Below are 16,663 nucleotides of genomic sequence, written 5' to 3'. Positions count from 1 at the left end.
CAGTTTTCCCAGAAGTGCAGTAGGAAACACAGAAGTGCCCAGATAATGTACCAGGGAATTGCTTATTGGCAGAACCATGTCTGTGGATCACATCAAGAGCTGCAGAGCTTTACGTTGGTAGTACAATAAACACAATTATTATTCCCTTGAAACAAGTATCACCTGAAAGTTATACTCCAACTCATTATTCTTTAAACAACTTCAGTTCTGTAAGCTCTTGGGGGTCTTTGTTTTTAAATAAGTGTGGGATTTATTGGTACCCAAATTAATGCAATTTTCCCAATTTATGATTGTTCTCGATGTCCCTAACCATTTTGTCAATAGGAAGCTGTTATAGATGAATAGATTAGTAATAACTGTCAATACGAATGTTACTTTTATAATGTGACATTGGGCACTACCAGAGATACAGCTGATTTTGAGTTAGATTTTAACAAACAAAAAGCCTAGAGTGGAAGATGTGCAAACTCTTCATTAAAGACCTCGCATTTTTGCTCTTTATGATATATATAGCACGTCTCCCAGTTCTCATCTTCATTACTGCACTGTTCCATCCTTTCTCCTTTAGCTACATGTAACAAGCAAGCAAGCATAAAAAATTCGCAGAAACATCTACCTTACATCCACTAACAATTATACTTTTGACAACACCCACATAGCATTCCTATCTTTTAATTAGTGCTGTAATCCCACTTCACCCTTACATGCTGCATGCAGTAATTGAAGTGAATGTTATTACAGGGCACTAAATGCAGAATGGATAATAAGAACAGATTGACAGGATGGAATGTCTTACTCTTCCGCTTGAATGGAGTCTGCAGGAGCTACATAATTGCTTGGGATGTAGCCTGTTTTTCCTGTAGCAATGGATCTTGCTTCCCACCAATCGCCTTCCCTGCAATGTAAGATCAATTACATCTTCCACACATGAACAATACATCAGTTCCGAACTGCTGAAGCATCTTCACATAATATCATATTTTAACTGAGAAGGCAACGACTATAATTTGTGCTGCAGCTGAATATACTTTTCATTATAAACAACGTGAGTGCCTTGCCTTTTACAGGAATTTTTATTTTAAAGGTTTTTTTTGTTTTGTTTAATGTAAGATATATATATAAATATATATATATATTATATAATGCAAATTTGCAACAAAATATTTTACGGCAGAGACTTATAACAGACTTTCCAGTTCTCCAGTCCCAATCTGCCTCAGTCCTACAATTTTGCCTGTATGCTGACAATAAGCAACACACAAGGCAGGAAGTGAGCTAATAAATTAGAGAATTGGATGAGTGAGAATTGCTCCATCTACGTATTAGAGTATTTACATCAGCTTTCAGCTGTGCTAAGAAGTCTTCAAGGTGAAAAAACACTTTCCCCTTTTCCAGGCTTCTATAAATCAGGCCATAAGATCAGAATAGCGCTGCAATTTAACTAGAAAATCAAACATGCAACCCTGATGGATGTGGAAGCCCAGAACACACAGAGCCTGATAGACTGTGCTTTTCCCCCTCTGCTGTGCTTCACTGTAGAAAGGAATGAAAGGATGCAGCTTTGGGATTCCCCAGCCGCTACATCTTGACATCTGCCCCCAAACATGACCTCAGCCCAAAAGCATCATCTAACCAGTATCACTATTTCAGCTCCCATCTGTGTTGAGTCTCTCATTCAAGAAAAAAATTCCAACCACTCTTTACTGAAACATGACACTTAAATTTCAAGAAGTGCCGAGGATCTATTTATTCCCAACAACACCCTAGAGAAGCTTGCGAACGAGAACACTTACGTGTTGTTTATTATCTGGAACCGTTCACCTTTCTTAAATGAAAGGTCATCTGTAGTTCTAGCTTCATAATCATATAAGGCCACAAATACAGTAACACCACCTTGAAAAAGAAAATAAAAACAAGAAGATATAGCATTAATGCTGCAGAACTTGAATTAAGGTCTTCTCTGCGAAAATAACTCATCAATTTTAATTCAAAAGCAACTGAAGGCTTTGGATTCCAACTCAATTTGGCAGCTGTGATCAATAATCAGCTCATTCTTTAAAATTAAGGAAAGCCTATAAACAAATAGTGCTAAAAAGTATATTATTTCCATAGCAAAGAAAGTATTTAGATATATCATTAGAAGTACATTAACTATTAGAGCACTTACAGAGAGACATTTGCAAAACACATCAACATTAGAAAAAAAAGTTATCTTCTTCTTAAGAAATTCAATGAAGAAATCATAAAGCCTACATTTGCTGAAGAAGATCAGTCGGTTCATTCTTCCATAAAACAATGATTAAGTTCTGTAGGTTGTTCTGAAAGCAATGCCTCCTATTTATTTTCACGGAAATGACAACAGATTCAAAGAGCACAATAATACTATTTGATTGAGCAAATTCTCAGCTACAAAACTACTATTTTCAAAAGTTGCCACCATTAGCTATGTGTTCATGCTAGTGAAAAACAAAAGCCTGAATGCCATTCTCATAAAAATCTGCATGGCCATCCAGAACATGGCTTGTCTTTCATGTTGCTGTCGTCACAGCTGAAACACACCATCCACAGCCTCACTGTGCTCATATCCACTGGTTGGTCTCCATAAATGCTCAACAAGTGTTGATGAATGCCAGCGAGTACCATTTCTTTCGCATGGAGGAAATCAATCCCACACCTTTGCTTCACACACACTTCCATGTCAGACACCATTCTGTCAGACTGCCCCTCTGCTGCCATCTGTCACGTGGCAACAACATCTAATGGAATACTGGTGGGAAGGTTGAATCTCTACTGCCAACCATCAGCATCCACCTCTGATGTTGTTGGCCAGCATCATAAAATAGGAGACTTTACTTTCAGAGCAGCTCTTGTATTTCACAGGACTAGCAGCTGCGCTCCACCAGCTGTAAGGAATTTGCTTCCTCTACTCCACTTCAGGCTCAGGGCACTGAGTGTGACCCACAGACAAGACAAGTGTGTACAAGCAGGCAGGCTCCTTCATCTACTGTAGAAACACATTTTCTATGCTTGAAAGAGCTGATTACTTAATAAACTTGGGCTAAAGGAAGCAAAAATGCTATTTTACAGTGTAGCGAGCATTTAGGAAGCCTAATGATAATCCAAGTAATACAATAATTAATTTAAGTGTAACATTACATTTCTAACACATATATATGTACCAGGACACACAGGAATATGCTGTATCTAACTTTAGATGATACAACTAATGCGAGGATGATCAGAAAGGAGGAATACAGTACATGATGAGTATTGTCTATACCCAGTATTATCGTACTATGAATGCTTTCACTTAAATATTTTTGTTTGATATAGAGATTCCTGTGCTCACACTGTATCAGTAGGCCATAAAAGGCAATGAATCTACAGTTCCTCTAGGAAAATCAGAACAAAAAAAATATAAGATGGTTGAGTAAGTGAAGGTCTATAGTGAAGTATGATTTACAAACTGAAAATTAGTTAAAACATCTCCTAGAAGTTAACAGTACCTAATCTAAGTTAAAAATCAAGAGTTCTTCCAATTATTGCCCACATTATTGTACTACATTATTTTGATGACAAACTGTGACTCAGTGAAAGAAAATTGTGGCAATATGTATCATTTTCACACAATCAGAAACTGAATGCTAAAGAAATAAAACATCCCCTGAGAATTCTTCTGCAGATCAGTGATCTCAAGTCACAACATTACAAAAGCTTATAAATCTTTATCAAACTGCTGGGAGACTCCAAAAACTTCAAAACAAATTGCACAGTATCTGGAAAGATACTAATATAGAAACAAGAGAAATATCCATTTCTCCTGGAAGTGTAGCACTAATTAGAGTAATGAAACAAAGCATTCAGATGCAAGTCACAAGATAAGAAAATTATAAGTGCTTACTATTTTTAAAGATATAATTTATAAAGCTAGTATACAATACATCCAAAGTTTTGACTTCAACACTTCGGTACTATACAAACCATTCTCATACAGAAGCATTATTTATTCTGTAGCACAGAATAATAAAATGCTTTAGGTGAACAGCATCAACACAGAATATTTTAAACAAGGAGATACAACTCAAGGGATTTTTGAAGTCTTTTGTAGATGTTTTTTTTGGAATCACCAATCTAGTTGTTAAAGCTACCTGGGGTCAAAACACTTCTTGAAGGGGATCCTCTCATTAGAGCAGAATTTTTATTCTTTAATCAAGGACCAGCTTTGGAGAGAACTTTACTTCGCTGTTCAGTATGAGGACTAGAGAGCACTAGTGTAAACACAGCTTCAAGTCAAATAAGTCAAATTTTCTGTTCTCAGTTTCATTACTATTCTGTGAATTTGTAATGTCTGATGACAAAAGAATGTATTAGTACAGGAGGAGAGTGGATTTAACTCAGATTTCTTTTCCAGTTCTGCTCCAGAGGATTAAAGGTGGTCCAACTCTTTTTCATCCTCACTACAAGCTAAGATGAAAATGGTATCATCCTTTTGTAAGACATCACTGACAAGTGCATCTCTTTTTCTGTCTCACAAAACAAAGGGCCTCAGATCCTGACTGAGTGTTTACTTGTGACAAACACTGAAAGCTTACAGCCAGATGAAGTTTGTCATTTAATCCGTTCAAAAAAACACGCAATCCTCATTGATCTGAAAACGAGAAGTGGATTTATTGAACAACTGTTAGTACATTTTTATTTAAAGAGAAAAACGCGTGTTTGAGGACGAATGGCTTTCTGGTTTTACAAAGGAGGAATAATTATATAAGCAGTATCTTTTTACCTGACCATAAAATGATGGGGGCAAGTCAGCCTGCCCAAATCCACACCTATGAGGTTCGAGACCTATCTTTCCATGAGAAATCTCTCCTATTGACTCTGAGCCAAGATACAACATGCTTAATGGCTAGGATGAACAGAGACAGGCAAGCGATCAGCCCTTCTGATCTTGGCAGAAAAGAATTTAAAGTAGCTGGGGGCTGGCCTTCCTGGTATCTGGTAATACCCAGGAGGGCTTGAACGTATGGCAGGAGATTCCCACGTGAACAAAGAACCAAATCTAACGAGAGGCAATACATAGAGGTTTCTTAGAGGAGATGAAGATTTCTGTAAGCACACGAAACTTTACTTGGTATAACTAGTGAATAAAAAGAAAGGCTGCCATCTCTTCACTTTTGCATGTGTTCATCCAGTATTAGGTTTCAGATGGGGTTACAAATTTGAGATGGGATAGATACTCATTTTCACTATTTGTTTTTTACTGAATTTCCAAAAAGGGAGCATGAGGTAATCAGTACCTGACAGTTTGTATTTGTTTTTCTTAATTTCTTAATGTCAAGGCCACAGCAGATTTTTATAGACCTCAAATTCGTTAAAAGCTATTAAATGCCATTGTAGTGAAGTAAACATTTAAATAGTGTAATTGTGCTAACACTAGAGTTTTGTGGGAAAACTAGAAGGAGACTGATAACGGAATTATTTGCCACATTTCGTGAAGTGCCTGTAAGAGGCTTCTATTTTCTCTTCTGAACTCCCAAATAAAAGAAAATCAGTTTCCTCTTAAAAAGATCCAGCAAAACTGAGTGAACTACTGGGATCAGCCATGTGCACAATTTTTTTTTTTTTTTAATGTTTTAAGGTAATTATAGACCATCATATAGTCTATAATATGACATCAAATACGTATATTGCTTTAAAATGCTGCATCTTCAGAAACTATGTCAGTCAAGACAGTCTCTGCATCTTGTAAATTCTACTTTTTTCAACTTAGCCTTTAATATGACCATCAACAGATAGAATTCTGCTCTTTTATTTTACACATCCTGTTCGTATATTAAAGTACACAGCACATACTGAATATCCCGATTATCCTTGTAATTGAACAGATTCCACACTGCCTTAATGCAAATAACTCTAAAAAACAGTTAATAAAGACTTGAAAATCAGATTAAATCACAGTATGAGAGCCTAAATTTGAGATTCTTTTCATTTTGCTTCTTTCTCCAGACGTGTACAGCCATTATTCCATGTGCATCCTTTCAAGAACATAGAAATTCTAACATCTATTCCCATTATCACTTCTAACATGTCCAACACCTCTGTGCTATGGACCTAAAAACCACAAAAGCAAAAAAAACCAGCCCCCAAGCTCCAGTCATTAGTGGGTAATGGTTGAATTATTATGTCAGTAGAAAAGATTCTGAAAATCAGGAAATCCTAAAAGGCAATTTATTTTAAATTTCCATTTGTGTGGCAAGGGGTAGTAGTATTCTTTTCATTTTCTTATTTTTAAATATGGCTGTGAAGCTTACAAATGAATAATAATACAAGAAGAATTTTAGGTAATTCTCACCTGTTAAAGTACTAGGATATGGACTTGGCACAGCTGAAAATGAAGACGATGCTCCTCCAAAGGGTGTCATTCCTGAGGGCCCTCCAAAAGGAGTCATAGAATGACTGTTAAAATTAACTGCTGATCCCTTTATTGCCGGTGACTGTGTTGCTTGGCTGGAGTCTGACCCGTAATGGCTGACGTGGGAACTAATAGGTTCTGGAGTGTTATCAGTCCTGTATTTCATGGCTGGACCTTTATCTTCTTTGCTTTTAATGCACCCCATGGTCGCTTCTGTGAAAATGAGAGGAAAAAATGAGTTCATCTGGATACTTCATCTTTTGATAGTTAACACAGAAGATTCCCTACTGCAATTGCTGAAAATGCTGATTAATTACTGTAAACAAACAAACAAACAACAACAAAACAAAACTTCCACTAATTGCTACTGCACGCAGATTACAAATCGTGGTGAAAAAGGTTTCTGGAATAAGACCTAAGCTATCCCCAGACTAGAGAGGATGTCATTTTTTCCTACTACAACACATACAAACAATGCATTTGGATTATTCTTCCATCCATCCCATCTCCCTGCTGGACATGGTAAACAAATAAACAGGCAAAAACCAAAAAGACAGTTGGGGAACAGAGGAGGAAAAGACACTGAAAACTTCTCCAACAGGGAAGTTGGGAAGGACCAGGAATTCTGAACAAAGGTGACAAGTACAGAGCCGCATAAGCCATGACGTGAAGGAAACAAGTGGAGCATCTCTGCTTGCTTTTTTTAAGTCCTGTGCTGTGGGTGGCATTACAACTATGGATATCTTTGAAGACAGATGTAGAGAAGCCTCCACTTATTTCCAGCTCCCCTAACGCAACTCACAAATGAACTCGTAATAATCATTGCTGCAGGACAGGATTAAGTTCCAGAGTTGAAACAAAATTAGAAGAATGTTTACAATAGTAATTACCACATCCAGTAGCTTAGAAACTGAATTGCACCCTGAGCGGTGACAACTTATGGTCCTGACAGCCCAAGATGGCCACGAACTTCCATTACAGGCAGACCATGAGAGCTGTTTACTGCAGGGACACCTCTTACCTGCTGACAGCCATCAGAGAGGAGACAGTCACAAGCAATTATAATTACCACATCTTAAGAAGTCACCACCTGTCACTTATCGGGTGCTGACAACTGATAGCAGGCATTTTCTAGCTTGCTTCAGCTGGGAAACAAATCAGAACAAGAAAAGGAGCTTGTGTCAGATGTAAAACTAGCCTGACATGAAAATTCCTAAAATCTTAGGGGAAAAAAAGAATCAAAACACCCAAAAAACCTACTTTAACTTCAGCATCTCCATACTATTACAACAATTACAATAGCGGTTCCAGGATTCTTTAACTAGAAGTTAGAAAAACTGTTTCCCATTGCAAATCAATTCCCCCCCTTCCCTCCCCCCCTTTCAGTTCTCTTATTTTGTTCACTATTAGATACAGAAATCTAGGACAAATTAAATCTCACTAAATGAATACTGCCTTAATATAGCCACAAAGAGAAAACTTAGTTTTTCAATCTGAAAATTTTCTAATTTCCTCTGTTTAACAATTACAATATTAAAGATGCCATAATTTATTTAAGGGCCTCAAATCAGAGTTCCTGGAAAGAAGAACATCCACAGCTATTGACATACCATATAATAATTAAAATTAAGAATATTCACTTGTCTTTTCAGTCCCTTGTACTATAATGCTCGACAGACAATTACTGGTGTGGAAACAAGAAGCAACAAAATCAAGTTAACTGCATTTTTACAAATCTCATCGCAGAGAAAGCACGCCTTATTCAGTCGTTTACTACTTCTGATGTTGTTATTGGCAACTTATTCTATCAACAACTCATCACAATCAATAGGATTCAAATATGAATGTGAGGGATGCACCCTGTCTACATAGAATCATTAAGGTTGGAAAATACCTCTAAGATCATACATAGAGTCCAACCGTCAACCCATCACCACTAATATCACCCACTGACCACGTCCCTCAGTGCCACATCCACACGGTTCTTGAACACCTCCAGGGATGGTGACTCCACCACCTCCCTGGGCAGCCTGTGCTGATGCCTCCACAATCTTTTGGAGAAAAGGTTTTTCCTAATATCCAGCCTAAACCTCCCCCGGTACAACTTGAGGCTATTACTTCTTGTCCTATTACTGTTACCTGGGAGAAAAAACCTTACAATCTGTAGTAGAAATGCTAGTTATTGATTGTCAATGCAAGTGGATCAAACACACAAAACACATCGTTTTCCACCGCAAAACAGATGCTGTAACTTGAAGCACAACTTTCTGTCCACTTCGCTGCTTTTTGTGAACTCTTGCCTTAGTTTGAGGCCTACCTCTTCGATTCTCTTTAAACAACTGCAGTCAAAGTTTTGTTATGAATACAAGTCCAAAAACCTTTGTGAAAATGTTTGCTAACAGTAGTGATTCCCTACCTTTGGTTAAAAATTAAGCATCATGAATGATTCAAAAGTACTTATGTTAATAAGCAGATTAGAAGGAAAAAGTAAGAACATTCAACCATTATCACCACAACCATTTTTTCTCTGTCATTTCTGGTATTTGGTTAACTTGTAACAGACTGATAAGACTTCAAGATTAAAAAACAAACAAACAAGATAGAAACAATTTTACCAGTCCCATGGTAATTGACAACGCCAGCAGGTTATGCAATTATAACTAATATCACCTGTTATGAGGCTAGCAGCAAAAAGTTTCCATTGGTGAACTCCACTGCAGTAAAAAGTCCTTACTGAAGACCTGAATTCATTCTAGAGAAATATAGTTTGCCTCTCTTTCCCTTGCTTCTCCCCTTCCCAGCTATTTCACTGTTAAGGTAATCTTCTTTCTGGGGTTAAAGAGATTAACAGCAGAGATTCAATCAGCTCTTCAAGGAGACAGACATTCAGAAATAAGCAGACAAAAATTTAAACGTTCTTCTACTTTGATAATTGCATACCCACGAAACAAAATTGCAGAAGCAAAACCATTAGCTTTTGAAAGTCAAAAACATAGGTGAAAAAAATTCCGATAAACACTGTGTTTGAATTTAAGTGTAGGAAAGACAGGGAAGATGACATAAGGCTGAGTAGCAGGAAAGTGAAAAATGACTGCCTGCAATATGGGAAGGAAAAAAAAAGTTATTACTGTTGAGTCCTGCAATATATTACTGGATCAAAGAAAATATCCTAAGCAGCTGGTAGGATTTGGTTATTGTGGTACTGCATTTGTTATTAAAAATTTTCATAACTGAAATAACTTAAAACTATTTTCATTACTCTTTGTCTGGTCAGCAACAAAACATTAAAGAATCACTTTCTGCCATAGCATTTCTGAAGCACCAAACTCTTTTCAGAAACAGACATAAAGATGAGACGCTCTTGTTGGCCTTGCAGAAGTCAGTCCACCGACTGAAACAAGTGCTGACCAAAGTAAATCATTCAGAATCCACAAATCCATTTCCTTTAGTTAAATCATTCTAGATCATAGAATAACTTTGGTAGCTTATTCTTCCTTTGAAACAAATACTTTCCTGTTGACTGTGATTAGTGTGCTAGCATGTTTGATGGGGTGGTTAGGAGTTGGCTTGCAGGAGGACTATCAGGAAGCCACACTCCAAATGGCATGGAGTAAAACCACAGATGTCTTTCCCTGCTTTCTAGATAGAAGCAATCCTGTGGTAGAACATTTTCAAGAGGCAATAGCTAAAATGATTACTGGAAGGGTGGATGAAGGTTAGCAGAATGCCCACAAAAATCAACAGAACAATAAGCAGACTCAAGAAAGAAAATGTTATCAAACGAGTGCTCAGGGACATTATTTTGATTTGTGACATATGGAGAAATCATACAAAGGGCAAAAGTTCATCGTGGTTCAGTACTCTACAAACCCTGCAGACAATGACACAGATGCCTTCAGAAGCAAACAGAGCTACAAGAGTCAGTGCTGCCCTCTTATTCTTCCAACTTAGTTTTGGAGCAGAGTGCTAGATCACATGGAAAACATTGTTCAATGCATCAAGAAGTATGGCTTCTAAGGCTTTTTTTCCCCTGCTTTCATTTCAGAAGGATGATTTACCCAGTCCAAGGTAAGTGAGCTTTTCCTCAAGAGACAGGGTTATCTTAAGGTACTGACAAACCGTTCCCTTGGGGCGTGTGTAGCCTGGTCCATCCCTTCCAGAAACTTTGGTACCACGTGGGAATCCACTCCTTTGTCAAATGTCTTTGCTCTTTAAGGTTGATAGATATGGAAGTTACTTATTCATTGGTTCCTTGTGACACCCTTTCTCAGAGCACTTCAAGGAAGGTTTCTCAATGGCATGAAGAAACATCACATGGATAATGAACCAACAGTGCAACAGCTAGCTTTCTTGCACTGTAGTCTGATATCCCTCAGAACTGTGTGTTCTTCCCACTTTCCCATATTCTACCCATTGGAATCAGGAGTTTGAGGGACAGAGATTAGGCTCAGAAACCTTGAAGTCCTTATGCTGGGAGAGTCTCATGTTTCCTTCACTTATTGTCACTGATTTAATAACAAAAACTCCACTAGGAAAAAAAAACAACAACAACAAAAAACAGCAACAAAAAAACAATCTTCCTCTTAGGGCCAAACTGAAGGCATTCTGATCTCTCTCTTTTGTTATGATCCATCACTTACTTCCTCAGATCTTCTGGAGATTTCACCACAGTGTAAAGTAGCTGCACAGAGAGGTTCTAATGTGCCACAAAGGAAAAGATGTTCCAGGGAGTTGTTCCTTCTGGACTAAATCAGGTACTAAATGCAAGTAAAATCTCTTTCTAGAAGAATAAAGCAAGACTGCCTAAAACAAAGAAACAAACAATCCTATGCTATATAATCTGAAAAAGAATTTGAGACTCACAAACCAAAAAACTGAAGATTTTCACTGCTACTTTATTTCTCAGCATTACCAAAGTTTCTACTGATAAAAGTAGCATCTTCAGCACTGAAATGTGAAAAACGTTTTGCAGAAAAAGGTCCTCATATTTCAAACAGTTCTGATTTGAAGTTATTAAAATTTCATGCTGTAATGACTACAAGATATTCTGTAGAAAGCTCACTAATGGATCCATTAGCTAACAGCTGACTATTTGCTTAAACAAGTGCAGAGCTGACTCTGTATGTCACTGGAGACACTCAACCTATACTGGCTTTTTGTACGCCAGGCAAACAACGCAGGGCATTCACCAGACAGGTGGTTTCAGATGGTAGTATCTAAAACTCATTAATTAGAAATAACATAGACTGAAAGAAATGAAGATAACCAGAAAATAAGCTTCTGGTCAATATTATAACATCCAACAAATTCCTTTCATCTTTAAAAAGATTCCCTGGTATGAAAATATGTCGACAATTTTTATTTATTTATTTATTTATTTTAATACAAAACAATTCACTGGGTTGGTAAAGGAAAACGAACTAAAGAATGACTCAAACTCTCTTGTGTTCTTTGCACAGTATATACAGTTTTCATTCTCAAATTATGTACTTCTTATCCTGCAATAGTTTATCTTTTACGAGCTGTCATAACTTGCAACATTTCCTTATTTCACAACCTATGACATTTCAAAAAATGATGTACCACTGGATTCAGTTTTATAATTAGCAATAATATTAGCATAACGAGACCTTAGAGAGTCTGTATGATTATGCATTTAAAGTGCAACTGACATGACCTTGTAATTAACGATCGTATAAGAAGTGAAAAATGAAGATAAAAGAAGAAGTATAAAAAAAAGACACTGAAGCAAGGACTTAGGTTATTTGAAATTCAATGTTTGCCATGCTTCTATGTGTAATTCTACCCAGAAAAATAACTATTAGACTCTAGGCTGCTCACATGCTAAAATATGTTTAAAGAAATATTGTCCTTTATCACCATTATAATTTGAATTTTTTTTAATCCTAATGCTTCTACAGATCAAATCCCGCTTTCAATGGTGACTGTAAATACATATTTATAAACGAAAAATTCTGTGGCTCCCATGGTAATGCTTTTGATTTCACAGAAGCAGAACAAACCACAGCCAGCAGAACTAATAGAGCAATGGAAGACACTGCACAGAGGAAAAAAAAAACAATGTGCAGAAGATTGCTTTTATAACTAAAAATTTCAGAGAGCTTAAAGGTGTCGCAAGTACTACATCTTTCTGTTCTAACTCCTGTTTTTCACAGAGAACAGATTGTAAAGTTAATGATTGAGTGTGACTGATCCTTCTATTAGAGGACCAAGCTGACAAGATCATTACACCTGTACTCAGGAACACCAGATCTCAAAACACTACTAAAAAAATTCGGTACAAACAGGAATTACATAAGAAAGAATAAGATCCTTCAATCTTTCACATCCTTCCAGGATTTCTTAACATGTCTGTCACAAAAGACAAAAAATATGATGGAAATGTGTTTCCTCTGAGGTTTGACTGGGTTAGAGGTGGAAGGCTTACCCAGATGTATCAGACTTTCAACATACTATCGGTGAAAGACACTGAGGGTTTCCAGTCCTCCAGTTTGAATGGTCTCAGAGAAAGGTTTCTCTTTAGAAGCAACACCTACTGTTGCTCCTGAACAGAGAGGCAGGAGATGGAGCTGCTCCAAAGGGCAGTACTACCCTCATCTCAAACCATACCACGCTCTGTCATCCAACTACAAGGCCTCATTAGGTGTTTGGTTTACAGAGGTAAAACAAAAACAAAAAAACAAACACAACTGCAATGAAAAATTCTAATAAACAAAATAGAAATAAGGATTGTCAGTGATGTAATGCCCAGAAAGACAGAAGCAGTCTCAGTTTTCTCCCGTCACACCTGTTTTGTCTGGATTAAACATGTAAGATTTCTTCCCACTCCCTGCATACTTGGGACAGTAAGATCTGTAGAGATGGTCTCTCCTTTTAAGGAAAGGTAAAAGTTTCAGGAGCATAAAGGAGAAAATAATCATGCAATGCATGACACATAGCCTGCTCTGCAAAACACATACTCATAAGACGGTGTTTACTTATAATTATTGTTTTGCCTACATTAGTTGAGATATCCTACGCTTATCTTGACCACCTGTTGTACAACAATACAGAAAGGAAAGGTGGCTTCTCCAATCAAACCAATACATGCTCTCAAGAAAAGCATACTGGAGGTGGAAGACAACAAGCCTACATAACTTTTAATGACTTCTCTAACCAAAGATGATTTAGTTCAGTATCCTGTCTTCAGCACCGGCCTCAGCCTCAAACCAAGAGCTCCTCATACACCACAGGCCTGGGCAAAGGCTCTGACAACAAAGTTGGCCGTCTTTCTGCAGAAAGAGTAACCAGTGCCAGCACAGCCTGAAACGCCCCAGCCTCCACTGACCCACTCAGGAATTCCAGTCAGAGACTAAAAGTCCTGCAGGTGTGAACAAGATAATGAATATAACCTAATATACGTTATGTTGATGAAAAACATGGATAAGATTTCCACGCCAGCATGTCTTTGCTTGAAATACTTTAAATTGCCTGGTTAAACAGGAATAACCATATCCAAGAAAACATTATTACAATAACGATATAGATTTCAACACCACAACTTTCTGTTTTGGACAAGGTTTCTAAAATCCCCTAAGAGTGTGCCACAGCTAAGAGCTGGATTCAGTTTGAAGCACTTCAGCATGGCTTCTCATCTAAGTTGCTTGTGCATCTGATGAAGCACACGTCCATCCCAATCTTCTTGCCCTCTAGTTGCAAGCTGTCTACCCTGTATGCAAGGTACAGCACGAAAGAAAGGAGATGCTGGGAGGAAAACCAAACAAATACCCAGCAGCCCAAACCCACTTTCACAGGGTACGCAGTCTAGCTGGGGCACCTGAATGAGCCAGAAGAAGTTGCTCAAAAACTTCAGAGCATAGCAGAGAAAAAAATAAAAGTCACATTTAAGTGTTTAAATTTCATTTAATAAACCTATAAATTGCTAAACGTAACTAGAAATATAAACTTTCTTAAAATAATATTTTATCCTCAATTTTTAGTAAAGTCAGCTCTGTTCATATCCAGAAAGAGTAAAAAATACGTATTTTTTTCATACATCCAACAAAAAATCTGCCAACTTAAGATAGATGATGCAAAATAGATACACAACACTGACAGATTAATTTTCTTTATTCCAATGGTCCAGATCACAAGGGAGAGATTAACTAAAATATCAGACTGCAAAAGCAATTTTACATGCTGAAATATATAATACGTGCACGCAAAGCTATATTTAAACGTAGAGTTATAATGTCAAGCCTTACAATCTGAAGCCCTTAACACACAAAGAGATTTTCTCTGACAACAGACGGTACCAGACTAAACAACCAATACATTGTCTAGACAGCATTATTGCTGCTCCATTGTCTCGAACATTTAAGCATAAAGTCAATAAATAAATTAAAGTAGAAAAGGACATTTCAGTGCAATAGCTATTTATACTTCGCAATTTGTAAATAATTACAATTTGTAATTAATTAGAATTATCTTGAAAACAGAAAGCCCAATATAGTCAAGAAGGTGCCCAAAAGATTGTGTCAGATTGTAGTGCAATGCATGTCACAACTTGTCAAGCTATCCGTTCTATTTCAGACAGGATTTCTGAACTGATTTATAAATAGATTTTCATTGAGTCTTATTTGGAAAAGAACAAAAAGAATGCTTGGTATCACACAATGCCATATATACCATTACTAACCATTCTATTTAAGCATATTATCTCAAATAAAGATGCCTCCAGAAGATATTTCAAAAGCAACTTTTAAACTTTTATATATATAAATAACTAACTTTTATGTTAGTTGTTTACTAACATAATTGTTCTGTTTCCAGCAAGAAGCAGGCAAACTGCTTTCCCAAGGGACATCTGCGTTGGAGAACAAGCAAAGAAAAACTTATGAACTACAACTATTTGCAGCGCTTTTGTTCTGAGAAATTCTATGAAAATGTAAATGTCATTTTTTTTTTTCATAGATTAATTATGAAATACATATGAAAAACAGGCCACAAAATTTGGAAGCTCGTAGAGTTCAGTATTAGCAAGAGTCCAGCTACAATTTCATTTAGTCACTGTTAGTCAACTTAAAATGTTAAAGAATAGTCATGGCAATGTAAAATTGAACAGCAAAAAAATGCTATAACATATGAGCATAACATCTATCCAAATTATAACATAGAAATTGTGCTAAGGAATCACATGGAACAGATTTAGATAGATTGGTGTGTGCTTGAAACATACCTGCTTTGCAGAGATGAGTTTTCACAGCTACCATTTGCCAAACGTCACTCTAAGATGAAAGTAAAATCCCCTTTATTCTCAGGCTATTTCATCCTTGCTAACACAATTGACATGATTACCATCTTAACAAAAATCAGTGATTAGAGTACTTAAATCCAATTACTGATAAAATGTTGCAGCTCACTTATTGAAAAACCATATGCCCAAATCTCCTTCAGCAATTAGTTCTTTGCTGAACAACAGGAATCTCAGTAAGCCAGCTGGAAAATATCAACCTGTTGACTAAAACAGAAAGTCGAAGTACGTATAAACAGTTAAAACCATACACTTACACTACTCTTCATGATTCAATAGCTTCTGTTTTCCTTTGCACATAAAATGCAAGTGAAGAGTACCATTATACCGTAAAGGAATTCAAAATTAAACAACAACAAAAAAAGTACGATGACACCTGCTAAATAATACCCTCATAAAAAGGGAAGAGCTGGATGATGTTTTAACTAAACAAGAATTATAACCCTAATAGCTATCGTTACTGCTGTACTATTACTTTCAATACTGACAGACATAATAGTTGTCATATGAAAGAAAACCAGAAGAAATTATCTTAATTAGCTAGTCAGGCATCTTGTAAAATAGAGGCCATAGAGTTGTCCTAAATTAATTTCTCTTTTTCTCTCTTTTTGAAAGTATACACATACTCAAATTCATTCAATTTCAAAATGATTGGCTAGTCACAGTCCATCCACACTGGACAAGTCCTGAGTTTTAAATACAGTAACCAGTAAAATACGGGCCTCCTATTTGCTCTGCATTCGACTCATGACACACCTTTTCCTGAGAGCCCCATCACCACTGAGTTCCCTCTGTATGAGCGGACCTGGGCACCCTACTCTGGGTGGCCCTGCTTGAGCAGATGGATCCTCAGTTATCTTCTCAGCCCAGCCACGGTTGTGTGTAGTTCGCAGCTGTAACCTCTCCTCTGTTAAGTGCAATGTAGTCTCACCTGAATGCAT

The 16,663-nt window shown here is 37.0% G+C and overlaps 1 protein-coding gene across 1 annotated transcript in view; it reads right to left on the bottom strand.

Moving 5' to 3' along the window:
• YES1 (YES proto-oncogene 1, Src family tyrosine kinase) overlaps positions 1-16,663 on the bottom strand; it is a 51,557-nt gene that overhangs the window by 9,620 nt on the left and 25,274 nt on the right. The window contains exons 2-4 of the mRNA XM_085220847.1: positions 6,350-6,622; positions 1,794-1,893; positions 797-895 (exon numbers count right to left, since the gene is read on the bottom strand). Coding sequence (XP_085076973.1) covers positions 797-895; positions 1,794-1,893; positions 6,350-6,614 — 464 coding nt within the window. The 5' untranslated portion in view covers positions 6,615-6,622. The remainder of the gene's footprint in view (positions 1-796; positions 896-1,793; positions 1,894-6,349; positions 6,623-16,663) is intronic.

The sequence above is a fragment of the Meleagris gallopavo genome, chromosome 3 (assembly GCF_905368555.1).
Source record: "Meleagris gallopavo chromosome 3, MGAL_WU_HG_1.1, whole genome shotgun sequence".
In the NCBI taxonomy this organism is placed as follows: domain Eukaryota; kingdom Metazoa; phylum Chordata; class Aves; order Galliformes; family Phasianidae; genus Meleagris; species Meleagris gallopavo.
Note: the sequence above shows the minus strand (reverse complement) of the source record. Positions and strands in the feature narration are given on the sequence as shown.